Source organism: Lichenostomus cassidix, chromosome 10 (assembly GCF_008360975.1).
Source record: "Lichenostomus cassidix isolate B80296 chromosome 10, HeHo_3.0, whole genome shotgun sequence".
Lineage (NCBI taxonomy): Eukaryota > Metazoa > Chordata > Aves > Passeriformes > Meliphagidae > Lichenostomus > Lichenostomus cassidix.
The window spans coordinates 15,113,351-15,127,569 of NC_139491.1; the positions used below are offsets into that span (position 1 = coordinate 15,113,351).

Here is a 14,219-nt window from a genome sequence, read left to right on the forward strand (position 1 = left end):
ATATAGCCATGTGCACCACCAAACTATTTGGTAAATCCTGCTTTGCAGAAAGATGGCTCATACTCTTCCTCAAAGGTGGGATGTCAGCTTGAATGACAAATGCTGGAAACTTAGGATAACTCCTAGGGAAATCCATTATCATGAAAAATCACCCCTGATCCTGAAAAAGCCTATTTAAGTCCGAGCTAGTGAGATAATTGCTGATATGATAAGCCTTTCCTGAAGGAATTTAGGTGATTTCAGATGTCTACAGTATATGGATCAGTGTGCAAGTCATAGAATCACAGAATCATTTCAGTTGGAAAAGACCTTTAAGATCACCCAGTCCAATCTTTAATGCAGCACTGTCAAGCCCACCATTAAACCATGTCCCTACGTGCCATATCATCACATCTTTTAAATTCCTCTAGAGGTAGTGACTTAACCATTTCCCTAGGCAGCCTGTTCCAATGTCTGATAACCCTTTCAGTGAAGAAATTTTTCCTAATATCCAATCTGAACCTCCCCTAATGCAACTTGAGGCCATTTCCTCTTGTCCTTCCACTTGTTATTTGGGAGGCTAACACTTGGCTACACTCTCCTTTTAGAGAGTTGGAGAGAGCAGTAAGGTCACTCCTGAGCCTCTTTTTCCCCAGGGGGAAACTAAACACTCCCAGCTCCCTCAGCAGCTCTTCATCAGATTTGTGCTCCAGACCCTTCCCCTGCTCTGCTGCCGTTCTCTGGACTCACTCCAGCACCTCAATGTCCTTGTTGCAGCAAGGGGCCCAAAACTGGATACAATACTCGAGATGCAGCCTGAGTGAAGGGCATTGTACACTGTACTCAGGTATTGCCTTCTGGGAAACCAACATTTCCACAGCTCAAAGGGAATGACTCCCATATAGCTCAATGTTAATAGCCCATATGCCTGTTTCAGATCAAGTTTTTAGGTAGTAAACTAAACTACTCTTAGCTTAAAGGGAAGAAACCACAGCTGGAATTTACAAAATGGATGTCAAAGATCTCCAAAGCTACACCAAAGGAGGCCAATTTTCAAAATGTCTTTGAGCCTAGTGCTCTCAGAAATGGAGAGCATTGATATTGCTTTGCAGGGACATACTGGACAATGGGGAAAGCCGTGAGCCAGCTCCCATGGTGCCAGCTGGTATAGCTCATGCTTCTGTGTCATGTGACATGCCCATCTTTCCCCCTTTGCCTGGCTTTCCTGGAAATAGCTCTAAGTTTCTGCACAGCGCTTAGTCATATGAGTGATTTCTGTACTTCACACTACAAACTGAGCCTTTTTTGTAGGCTGATGACACATTTCTGCAACTGTCCTCTGCTACAGAGATATGATCTATCTTCTGCATCAGGAACTGACTAAGGAGAGGAAAACACTGTCATATTAAATGATGTCACTGTCACCTAGTGTTCCTGAAAAAAAAAACCCAGAGAACTCTCTGAAGCCTGTCAGAATATGACACATAACATCTAAATTGCATGTATAGCACTTAATCCATTTGTTGGCATAAACTATGGTGGTAAAAAGTATTTGTTTTCACACTGTCAGCAAAACCTGTGCCCAGCACCCTGTGCCTGGGCATTTCTGAGAATGCAAGGATCAGAATCTCAACCAATACACAAAAGTATCCTGGTTCTCATTATACAAGGAAGTTGCTTGGTTGGGCTTCAGAGTGCCTTTATCTAGTTTATATAAGCTTTCCATACGGATTAAGTTTGGGAATCTGTGAATCACTATGGGGTAGCTCATCCTATCTCAAAGTATCTGGATTTTAGGCATCTGTAGGGATGATACTCAGGTGTCAGTATTAGGTCTCAGGGTTATTGTAAAGATGAAGAGAAGTCTTAACACTCTCATAAAAGTGAAAGATGCCAGCACAGTGGCTGGGGAGCAGGAGACATGGGCCAGATGCAGGTCTTGTGCTGATAGTGGATATAGTGCAAACATAGGCAATTAACAAGAAGAGGAGAGAAGAGCAAATCACTGCTTCATAAACAGTTTCTGTTCATAAGGAATCATACAAACACTGCATTTAAGAGACTACATGTGTTAAATACATAGGAGACAATGAATCACAGCATTTACAGTAATAAGGCAGTGAAGCAGTATGTGTTCACAGATGAGAAAGGCTGGCTTAGCTTCTCAGGCCCTGTTTCTGGGAGCAGGATTATCTGCTGTCTTAATCTCCTTCGCAGAAGAGGCAATAAAAGTTGTTGGCTGCAGAAGAACCGACAGTGGCTCCAAACAGAAAAAGAAAAAAGAAAAAAAAAAAAGAAAAAAAAGGAAAAAAAATCAACTCAGGCAAATTTCCCATTGCTGCCAAGAAATCCACAACCAGGATTCAGAGCAGGAGTCACCAAAAGCTGTGGGTTGGACCAGCCAAAACAGGGCACCAGCACAGTGCCCAGGAGAGGCAGCATCAGGAGAAGGGACTGGTTTTCATAGAGAGGACACAGCAGCAGGAAACTCAGTCCCACAACAGGTGCTTCCTCACTCTCCCCACAGCGGGATGAGGGAGAGAACTGGAAGGACAAAAGTGAGAAAGCTTATGTGTGTGTTAGATAAAGACAGTTTAATCAGGAGAGGGGGAAACAAAAAACCAAAACAAAATAAAAAGAAAAACAAGTGATACAAAAGCAATCAACACCAGCTAGACCAATACCCAGACAGTTCCTAAGCAATGGCAATCCCTGGAAAACTCACCCCAGCCTCATTGCTGAGCATGACGTTGTAGAGTAAGGAACATCCCTTCGGTGAGCCGGGGTCAGCTGTCCTGGCTGTGTCCCCTCCCAGCCTCCTGCCCACCCCCAGCCTACTCACTGCAGGGGCAGAATGAGAAATGGAGAAAGCCTGGACGCTGTGTAAGCCCTGCTTAGCAGCAGCTAAAACATCTGTGTGATATCAGCAGTGTTTGGTGACAAACCCAAAGCACAGCACTGCACAGCTGCTGTGCAGTAAATTAACCCCATCTCAGGCAGACCCAGTACAGGGATCCACTCACACCCAGTTAAAGCTGACTGAACCTTGTCAACAGCCATTATCCCACGTTCAGCCTCCAGCTGCACTTGAGTAATGCTTTCCAGAGGAGTGGAATTCAGGCTTGGGTGCTTCACTCTCTTCACTGCATCAGTAAGAGGCAGATTCACTTATTTTACACAAAACTCAGGGAGCTGACTTGCACAGCTTACACAGAAGGATAGACAGACAGACCACATCCCTGGGCTAGTGACCTAGATGCAGACTAAAGATAGCATTAAAAGGAAGTTTTACTGCACAAAGGCCAGTGAAGCTGAAATCTGTGCTGAGACATCTTTAAAAAAAGGACATCCACTTAAAAATTCTGTGTTTCTGCCACAGACCTGCGTAACACTCTTGAAGCTGGACACTGCAAACTCTGCTGGATTTGGTTTTTGCCAAATGGCAGGGCACTCGTATCCTGGGGAACAAATTTTGCAGAGGTGGGATCACACAGACCCATCTACATTCAGACTCTTGAAATGGGTCAAAGTTTCCCAGCTAAGTGGACATTTTAGATTAACAGTTAATTCCTTCAGTGGCAATCTTTAAGGAAAGCAAATATACAGGCCACATGAGACTGCTGAAAACCAGTTACTTTTACTTTACATATCACAAATTACAGGCTCATATAGACCCAATAACCACCCACATGCACCTGGCCACTTTTTCAGCAACCTCACAACAGCTCTCTAACATCAGAGGTCTCTGAGCAATCTAGTTCAGTGTCATTCAGTCTCTCTCAATCTCTCTCCTTAGCTGACCTTTGAATCAAGCAGCAACAGAACAGAATTCTCTTTCCCCCATGTCCTATCTTTCCTCCACCAGCAGTAGGCTTATACTCTCCTTAAAAGGAAAGAAAAAGGCTAAGCAGAGGTGCTTTTATGCATAATTTGCAGCTGCTTTGCTAAGCTCTCATCAGCCTCATCTGTAATCACTTCTCTTGAATCTCCATTACACTTTCACCTTTATGTCCAGGCTCAGATTATAAATAATGTTTTGCCATGGAAAGCAGTCATTTTCTTACTCATTCAGGTTCCACTGGGATGCACAGTGTTTCACCACCCCATAATGCTGTCTGAAAGAATTTCTTTTGTTCTTTGCAGTGGCTCAACTGATGGGCAGGAGAAAAACTGATACAACTCCCTATTCCAAATTCAGTGTGCAGGCTCACACAAACATACCAACTGCCCAATAGCAAGCATTATTCATCAACTGTACCCAAACATCCTATCTTTTCATAATGATTCTGCAAAACTAAAATGCCAGGTTTTGAGCATTGACCACTCCAGTAGGCCTAACATATTACTAATCTGACATATTATAATATCTGCTTCAGAAAACATACTGCAAAAATATCCAGCTGACTATTTTGCAGTGGTGCTTTCACCTGTGACTCACTGCTGACTTGCAAGCATGAACATGAATGAATGTTATGCAACTTTTACTGAATAAGCTGCTGGATCAATTCACTCATCTGAGCACTTCCTGATGACGTGTTGGTATTTTCTCTGCTTTTGAATGAAAAGAAGCTTAGCAAAAGCGACAACATGCAATATTCACACATTGAAAAAAACACAGAGAAGTTAAGAAACAGAAATAATAAATGGGTAAATCATAAAAGACCAAAACCAACACTGAAACGAGTTAAACCGAGCTCAAACTAATGATTCTGTGGATCAAATGCAGTGGAAGTGATTATGCTCAATACATGACTTCTAACTTCATCACTTTCTGCTTCATAGCTGGCAAAACCTGACAGAAGTCTGGTTACAGAGAGTGAAAACAGAGGAAGTAATTATTTTATGTTTTACCTTCCCATGCTTGCTGTACCCTAACATGAACAACCTCTTTTTCTTTGGTAAGCTTTATTTAATGCAACTTGATGTTGCATTTAAAAGAAGTTATTTTCTCTTTCTGACCCAATTCCTAGCAGGTGGAGAACTGGATGTCATCCTTTCAAGTTCTGTGATCTTCTTATGGCAGGAAAGTTATATTTCCCAATATTCTTAGGGTTTTACATCAACAGTTAGAAGGCCCTTTACTGGTACAGCTGCTGACTTACTATGATTGGATATCTCAGAACCACTGGCCATCAGATATAACTCCTTCATTTGAAAGTTTTTTCACAGTGTGTTACAGACCACTGAGCTACAGCTTGGCTCTCAATGAATTACTCTTCTGTAGGATGAATTGCTCTTCTGTAGGATGAAGAGCAACCTTATGGAAATTAGAAGACAGAAATGTAAAAGGAAGATTAAAAAGTAAATTAACAGCAAAAATCCTGAATGTTTACTTGTGGGTCACCATTTCAGAAGTCTGACCATGGCAGAATAGCAGGTCTGCATCTGGAAATGAACCAAGACTCTCTTGTGCCTCAGCTGCAGAGGTCAGGCATACCATGGAACAGGCCTGCTTGGTGTGTTCAGTGATGTTGATCACTGAGCAGCCTTTTAGGATGACCAGCTGTCATTACTGCAAGAAGCAGCACCGCCACTTTAAAGAAGTTCTCTTTTCCTGCTTCATGGCTGGAAGAAACCAGAGAAATTGGCCTCTACAGCCTTACACATGGTATTTCTTTGATGACAGCTCTCTCAGAGGTTGTCTGTAAAAAAGAATGCCATGAGCACAGCAACTGCAGGTGTTCCCTGTGATCTGCTGAGCACTCAATGTCTGACAGCTGAGGCAGAAAGTGGATTTCAGCTAACAAAATTTCAGTTTGCTGCTCACAAAGGAGTGCTTGACTTCTGCCTCTGGGCTTTCCAGTGTGGAAGCAGCAGTGCCCAGAAGCCACAGAGCCTCACAAGCGTGTGAGGCACCCCACAGCCCCCAGCCAGTGCTGCCACTTAGAAATCACAAGCATTATTTGCACACAGAGTGGCTTTGGTGATTATGTGGATGATCTCATTGAGTCCTCCCAAGAAACTATTAAAATGGATTCAGTTTGTATACAGTATCATTGGTGCTCATTTCTAAGATCCAAACTATCATTTCATGCTTTGTGACTGAGAAGGACTAGGCACTGAACAACAAATGTACTTCCTTTTGTTTCTCAGCTTTTGGCATTTTCCACAAAGATACAACATTAGTGAGTAAATACCAATTCACTCAGACCAATGGGAGGGAGTTCATTTGGGACTCTCCAATTCTTTACACTTTACAGTACCATACTGGTCACTGCAGCCTCCTACTGTAGAAATGAACTGGAAATAAAATAAACCTTTCAATCACTGCTCAATGCAAGAATGTGTTTACTTTTACATTATACTCTCTTTTCCACAGCACACACAATTCCACAAACTGATATAGTACACATTAGAGAACACAATCTCTTTTGTCTCCCATCTTCTGAAAGGATCAAAATACTTCTTAAAAGTGAGATTTTTTTTTTCTTTCAGAGTTTATTTTCCTAATTATTCTTTTATCACTGCCACGCCAATACCTTCTGCCATTTTGTGTGCAGTCATTAGTTACAACAGCACAATGGGCAATACTCTGGCATTTTGGATTCCTGTCACAGCTAGTCCAGGAAGCTCAGTGACACAGCACATTGCTGTCACTATAGCTTACAGTGCTTTCTCAGCCCTCCAAAGCTTCTTGCTGTGCTTCCAAAATGTCAAAGTTGCTGACTGATGACTCACAGGTAAAAATGGCTTCCTGCATTTTTTAATATTCAACCCTTACCTCTACTTTTTGAAAAAGTACTGCCAAATGTAAGTCACTAGAGCCTTTTTATTTTTTTAAAGTCCAAGTCTTCAACAACTGGAGACCTATTAGTGATGTTGATATGAATTTAAGCAATTACTTATTGTAACACAGTGATTTGTTCAAATTAAACTGAGCTAAAGGGATTCTGAAGATGAGGTTAAACATCTGATATTCACTCTCTCATTAAGGCACCAGGATGTGTGGTGAAAACAACCCTGTGCAAACATTCAGTGGAGAGTGTGGCTCACTTCTGGCAGAAACCTGTTCACTGCCTCCCTCTCTTCCTATCTTCTGCAGCAATTCTGCTCTGCATTATTATTAACCTCATATCAACAAAAGAGACAGTATTAGGCAAGCTTATCTTTGAGAGAGCTGCAGGCCATAGGCTTTATAATTCTATCCCCTTTTATTCCCTTTTCTTTCCAGAGCCCCAGCTCAACCCATGAAACCACTTAAGGCAGAACCACAGGAAAGCATCAGTACAGACTGATAGATTCAAAGTATAGGATTGAGGCTACAAGTACTGCAAAAATGCAGGCAGAGACATCTGTCATTTTCTCTGTTTCCTTTTTTCCCTTGTTTCTTCAGTTTAATTGGAAAAGGAACTATTTACAGAGATACAATAAAATCTAACTAAATCTTTTCATCTTGCAGATGCTGTGTAGGAACTGAAACAGGGAGAGGGGCTACTTTGCCTTCTCCTTTTCCTGTTCTCATAAGGAGCTTCCTGAGATGATCTAAAATAATGTTACTTGCCACAGAACTCCTGTGGTTTACACTTTTTGTATCTCACCCACTGGATCTAAAGCAGAAGTGTATGAAAAGAAAAAAAATTACTGAGCAAACTCATGCAGGAAAATTTCTGATGAAATATCTGCTACTATAAAACTGCCTGTTTCCATCTTATCATGTTATTCGGAATAGTAAACTAATTTCTCTCAGCTAAAATGCTTCGTATCTCCCACTCATAAAACTCTTACTTCAGATTGCCCAATTTTGCATGTTGCAGTCTTCTGCCATTATTTGGTTTACAGCATCCTTTTAATCTGAATAACAGTTTTTAAACCAGTTCTAAGATATGTTGCTGTAGCTCAGTTTTTTTCTTTATTTTGACCGTGCGAAATAAAACATCAGTCTGGCATTTGTATAAGGACTTTGTTCTATTCTGTTCAAAGTTCCTGTTAACAGAGTCCATAAAACTATTTTCATTTCACAAAGCATTTTAGAGTTTCATATTCCTGTAATTTAAAACAATGAGCTATTTTGGGAAGGGAAAACAAGGTGAATTCCATTTAAAATTATTCTGCTGCCATGCATTTGTACCTAAACAAAACTCTAAATTATGTAATAAGAAAACAATAAACACTAAAATCCTCTGCCAAAAAACAGACTGTATTTCTTGAGTGGGTAGAAAAGTAGTGCCATAACAGAGAGAAAAATTCTCACCTCAGTCTGTGGGACAAATGCCTGCAGGGTAAGAACACATCAACAATATAATCAAATAAAGAAAATTAAATAAGGAGGTAGGATCTATTTTTATTACTTTTTTTGTAGTCTCAGTTTCAAAATTCAGCTCCTTTGGTGAGAACAAGTCAGGTATAAGATGTTCAACAGAGGTGCATTTGAGACTTGCTGTACACTTCACAGAAATCCACTTTTGCACTTGTTCAGAAAAAATACCATGCAATAAGTAACAATAAACAAATAGACTGGTAGATATAGATCATTATAAGAAAGAGTTGATAAATGGACACAGCGTTTTGATTACTGATTTTCCACAACTTTTTTTTGTTCTACGGACCTAATGTAATGGCTGCAAGTCCTTGCAAAGGAGACAGACCCCTTACCCTGCTACTTGCAGGGAGGTTATTTACTCCTGTTAGTTCACAGAGCTGCATTTGAGATTTGCAATCCTGCATTAAAGCCAAAGCTGGTCCCACCAGGCACCTGGAATTATGTCCACACGACACACTTGCTACACACCCTGCTCTTGAACATGCAAAGAGATAGTGACTCTAACTGGCAGCAAGACAGACAACACAATTTTTTTACTTCTAACAGGCTATTAGAAAGTCAGAGGCGCATTTCCATTCAGTTATGCCTTAAGAGAGTAATCCATGAACCCTACCTGGACTGCATGGACATCTGCCAAATATCACTAACTTTTCTTTTGCATCAAAACGCCTTTCTATTACAAGTAACCTTCGCAACATTGTTTTTTCCCAAATGAAGAAGGAAGCTCATAGGGCTCATCCAAATGAAGAAGGAAGCTCATAGGGTTCATCCAAAGAAGCAGCAAGTTCTCACCCACGCAAAGCTCCTGCTGAGCCCCTGCCTGCCCTGAGCCCTCCTGTGCCACATTCCCAGGCCGGTGCTAACACAAGCCCTCAGTGCAGAACGGCAGAAAAACTGCACAGCACATGGGCCGTGAGGGGCTTGGTTACGGCCAGTTTGTACATGAAAGGCACTCCTACACAACAGCAGCTGCTGCCTGCACAAGGCTTTAACTCAAAAGATCATTTGAAAAATCAAGTCCGCCCGTTTTCCGCCCATCAGCTGTACCAGCCGTTACCCGCCAAGGGCCGCCTCTGCCAGCGCCCCGGCTGTGCCCACGACGCCGAGCCGCTCTGCTCTGGCCAGAGATCCCAGGAACGTGGTGAGCCGTGTCCTGCCTGCTCACGCCATGAAGACAAAACACGAGCAGCATCAGATGCCGCAGCATCAGACAGTCGCCCACAGAAGCCGCAGGCCACCCAGACACCCCTGAGGGCACTGTCCACAGCAGCACCCTGCCCGAGGGACGCCTCTCCCAGCATGTAAGGGCCTTCCCGATTGGCCAGCCGTGCCCGAAAGGCGCGCGAGGGGGCCGGGACAGCCAATCGCAGTTCGCGGCTCTCCCGAGGCGATCTCCCCTCACGGCTGGCAGGCGGTGCGGGCCGCGCTGAGAGCGGGAATTCCCAGGATTTGCCGATCTCCCTGTCCGCGCTGCCAGCACCTCTGCCCGGCCGATGACAGGCCACACCGGCCCCTCTGACTTCGGGGAAGCCAGTGCTATACAGCGGGAAAGAGCAGGGCCAGGACAGACCGTGACGGTGTGAGAGAGCTTCGAGGAGAGGCGGTAGGAGAGGGGCGCAACAGTGCTGAGGGACTGCTTGGGCTGAGGGCACCGAGATAAGCAGGAAGCCTCTGGAGCCCCCGTCAGGGCTGGGGCAAAGCCTGCTGGTGGTTGGCCACCAGCATAGTCTATGTCTCCTTTTTACTGTACATTTTCTGATAATTGTCCTTGATGCTGGAGTTAAGACTGAGAACTTGTGTCTAAGTATTGCCGTTTCCTCATTTCCCTGAAAACGGCCCCTTGTTTTTTCTCAAACTGAGAGAGCTGCAGGGTTTCTTCTCTGAATCTACTACTAAAGAACCACCAGGTAGGTCTACTTAAGCAATTTATTTCTCTCAAGAAAGACGATGAGCTTCAACACAACTAAAATTTCTTCTAAAAATGTTTTCCACCGAATTCCTTTTTCATCTAATGGGTAAGTCTGAAACTCAACTTTTTTATTTGGAAATGGTGTAAACATTTCCTGTAGATCTGCTCAGCAGAACAAATGGTACGGTACAGTATGTCTGCATCAAAATGATCTGGCTTGATTCAGCATTAAACCACATCCTCCTGCACTGGTTGTGCCTTATTTCTCTTTTTGCTATAGAGACAGCAGCACAGGCTGCTCTGTTGCTAGCAGACATGGGGCACTGTGGCAGGCACAGGTTACCCATGAGCCTGGCCCTGAGGGGCAGTGCTGCATGGCAACATAAATCCTGTTTTTTCACAAAGCACAGTGGTAGCATCAGCAGACTTCAATCCTGCATGTGGTATTTTCACACGTACGAAACCAACTTTTTGCTCAACCTAACACCAAAACTATTTGGGTTTCTGGAACAGATGTTCACTTCCTCTCACGCCCCCTCAAACTCCACAGAACTTTTACTCCAGAAAGAGAAGGGCTCCCAGAGAAACTTTCCTCTAATCACCTCTATCTCAAAGAAAAGGGACACCTTTGCTAAAGGCATGAATTTCATAGGAATTAGTCTGGAGAAACATGTTCTGGCAAAAGGTAATAGGTATCACAAGTGCTTTCAGATCTCCATTCAGATGCATTTTACATCTGCTCCATAAATTAATTTCATATACAACTCGTTGATTCAGGCATTAATCTCTATACAACTGGCTGAGCTGTATCTTTTACAAGCAGAGAATAACAATGAAACCCAAGTTATTTGCATTTGTACTTCTAAATAATGCAGAGGCTGCAGCCTGCTAGCGTTTTGACAGAAAGGAAGGCCATTTCAGGTGTGTTCCGTGGCAGTTAGTTAAACCAGCCACAACCCATTAAAATCCACACCCAAGCTCCATCTGTGTAGCTGCGGACCAAACTGTGCAGCCTCGCTCCTTCCTGTTACTTGTATCGGTTCCAGCTTGAGGACGTTTAATCTGGTAACAGTTCGGCGCCTGTTGAATGGTCCCTCGCGGGGCAGCCCTAGCACGGGTGTTACCGAATGGCGCCCGTCCGTCCGAGCTGCGGGGAGGGAGCGAAAGGCGCGGGAGCAGCACGGCCGCGCCCGGGGCCGGCGGAGGGGTCCGCGCGCGCCGCCCTGCGCGCTGCGGCCGCGTGGCCGCGGCGGGGGCGGAGGGTGCCGGCCGCGCGCGCCGCCAGCCAATGGCGCGCCGCCTCCCATTGGCGGGCGCTGCCCCCCGCGCGCACCGCCCACCTGCTGGCGCGGGATGCGGCCGAGCGCTGACGTCACGCCCAGATGTTCCCAGGCCACGCCCCGCGGGGTCCGGGCGGCTCCGGGCAGCGATAACGGGGAGCGCCGGTCCGCTGTCACTGCGCGATGGGAGGGCTGCGAGACCGCATCGCCAGCTCGTTGCCTGCTTGAGAAAACGGCATCAACCCATGCTCCGAGCAACAAGCTGCCAGTGCCAGGATCTATCTGCTGTTCTTTTTCTCTTTCCTTGGACCGCCAACGCTTTTTCGATTTAGTGACAAGCTGGGTGTGATCGTCACGAACAAAGTGTGGGTTTGATGGCTGCTAAATCAGCCTTTACTCCTACCAACCGATCCTAAGAAATAAGGGAGGGAAAAGTCTGCTTGTGTAATCTTTTTAAAAAGGGAAAGAGCACAGTTGTGTTGGGTTTGTTTTTTCTTTTTTTGTCTTCGTCTGTTCGGATTTCTTTTTAAACTTATGAAAAATGGCAACAGCAGCATATGTGGATCATTTTGCAGCAGAGTGCCTTGTTTCTATGTCAAGTCGTGCTGTTATCCATAGTCCCAAAGGGGAGCCTGATCCCCAACCTGATGCAGCAATACTTCCTTCATCCAATGAAGAAGATAGACGGGAAGTCAGAGAAACCGGGAAAGACAATGGATCATCATTACTTGTGGTAGCTAGCATTTTAGCAGATCTGAACCAGCATGTCCCAAACTCACCTACTCTAAGGATGGAAAAAACAGAGACGCTTGATAGAACAGAACAAATACACATTTCTATTGCTCCTAAGGAGTTTGGGGAAGAAAGTCTGTCTTCAGCTGGTAAGCGTGGAGGAGAAAGAGCAGCCACACCTACTAGCCTGGCTGCAGTAACTGAGCCAAGCCCCAGACAAAAGAACAAACGCATAAGAAGCTGGACTGACCCTGGATCACCCCAGAAAAAGCACAAATGCCACTATGTGGGGTGTGAAAAAGTTTATGGCAAATCTTCCCATCTTAAAGCTCATCTAAGGACCCACACAGGTTAGTTACAATTCAGCCAGAGATTTATTTGTTACAGCTTGGTAATTAAAATGAAAAACAAAACCAAACAAACTTTTATTTGGCCACTGTTATGGTTTCACCTCTCGGAACTCAAGCTCGGGAAAACCAAACAACAACAACAAAAAAAAAACCCCTCTGGGAATAAACCCTCACTGGGCATAGATTCAAAGCTAATGTTGCCCTTTTTTATTAATGTCACAGGGAACGGCATGTGGGTCATCTGTGTGGATTGTACCAAGCTGTAATTTTTAGCTGCTGGCCTTCTTGTTCTGTGTGTCTTGTACTTCCCTTTCCAGTACTTCTTACCTCCCGTTTTCCCTACTCCATGCTCCCGTCGCTCCCTTTATACCAGCGTATCACATCCCATGCAAGTACCGATACTCCTGGTAATTTAAAATTAAATGTTCTAGAGGCACCTACGTGGCTGTGTGTCTGTTTCTTTCTTTAGCAGACACTTTGTGAAAGCTAGAGTTAGCAGAAGGTAGATGAGAGGCTGAACACGAGTCACGAGGAGACACCATGAGTGAGGAGAGAGGGGGATATGGGCAGTGTCTGAAAGCTTTCGGCAGCTGGGTAAAACCAAATTCAAAAGAAAAAAACATTTGAATGCAACCAGTAACTTGTACTCAGCAGTGTTCAGTGCTTACTTCTTGGTGAAGACCGAGCACTTTTTTGTTGCTACTGTAATTTATAAGACACACCCACAGAAAAAGTGGAAGTCTTGCAAGCGTTGTGAAAGTTGTACTGAAAGTATTAGGAGGGCCATCTTGAAATAGGCCCCATGACTTGCCACACCTCACACCTCTGCCTGGCGCTGGGAAATAGGTTGGCTTCCAGTCAGACAGGGGACACCAAAAATTGAGGAGACCAATCTCTGCTGAAGGCACCAATTATAGCACATATTTTGAGGCACCATACCGACTAGAGCAGACTTGTGCAAGCTGTTCCAGTGAATAATTTCAAATGGCAAATTAGTTTACTAAGATGTATGGTCAGTTCTCTTATGAAGAGCAGTAAGAAAGAGATCCTCAGAACTAAACATGATGTAACTCCTGAGCAGTTTTAGCTCTGAGGTGTCAGCCTCACCCATGCTGGCTCTACCTTCAGTGTGCCTTCAGCTTTTCCTGTTACGTTCCTGAGATAAAGCAAGAGCCATTATAATTTGAGGGTATGCTTTGCTCTCCGTGGGAGAGAAGAAAGCCCCATCAAGTTTGAGCATATGGATGGACAATTCCCTGTGGCACACAGCCAAAGGAACAGCGTGTTCCTGGCACCCCAGGCAGCCTGTCCTGCTTTGCACTGTGTAACTGCTTTTTGCCGCCTTGGGAGTTATACAGAAAAGGTGTTTCCACTTGGCTTGCAAGGAATTGTCTCCATTAATTTTCAGTTCTTTTGCATTCTTATTGCTGGCATTTACCATTGTCCTGAAAGTGAAAGATAAATTTAGCAACGTTTCTGGGTTCCCAAACCAACCAGAGACCACGAAGGGGAACTCCAGCCCCTGATAAAGCGAGGAGGACTTGGCATGCCCGCCCTGCGGGGAGAGGAGGGAGGGCAGGGCCGGCGGGGAGTGTCGCTCCAGGCTGCCGGCAGAGCGGAGTCATTCGGGGACGCTGGCTCGCCTCCAAGTTCTCTTTTTTTTCTCTTTTCCCTTTCTTTTTTTTAACTCTTCATTTCCTGTATTTTTT

At 44.5% G+C, this 14,219-nt stretch overlaps 2 protein-coding genes and 1 long non-coding RNA gene across 5 annotated transcripts in view; 2 read left to right on the plus strand and 1 right to left on the minus strand.

Annotated features, from left to right (window-relative positions):
* Positions 1-10,679, minus strand: part of TRPM1 (transient receptor potential cation channel subfamily M member 1) — a 122,986-nt gene extending 112,307 nt beyond the window's left edge. For 2 of the 3 annotated variants that reach the window (XM_085070815.1, XM_085070811.1), the window contains exon 1: positions 9,297-10,679. The gene's annotated coding sequence lies outside the window, so the exon portion shown is untranslated. Of the gene's footprint in view, positions 1-9,286 lie in introns of all 3 variants that reach the window. The other variant, XM_085070812.1, reaches the window with a different exon arrangement.
* LOC146432805 (uncharacterized) lies at positions 9,728-11,355 on the plus strand. The gene is made up of 3 exons (XR_014854326.1): positions 9,728-9,842; positions 10,662-10,833; positions 10,926-11,355. It is a non-coding gene; the product is annotated as an uncharacterized LOC146432805 (long non-coding RNA).
* A 172-nt stretch (positions 11,356-11,527) lies between these two features.
* The window catches only part of KLF13 (KLF transcription factor 13), a 33,990-nt gene continuing 31,298 nt past the window's right edge, over positions 11,528-14,219 (plus strand). The window contains exon 1 of the mRNA XM_085070816.1: positions 11,528-12,510. Within this exon, the coding sequence (XP_084926942.1) occupies positions 11,970-12,510 (541 nt within the window). The 5' untranslated portion in view covers positions 11,528-11,969. The remainder of the gene's footprint in view (positions 12,511-14,219) is intronic.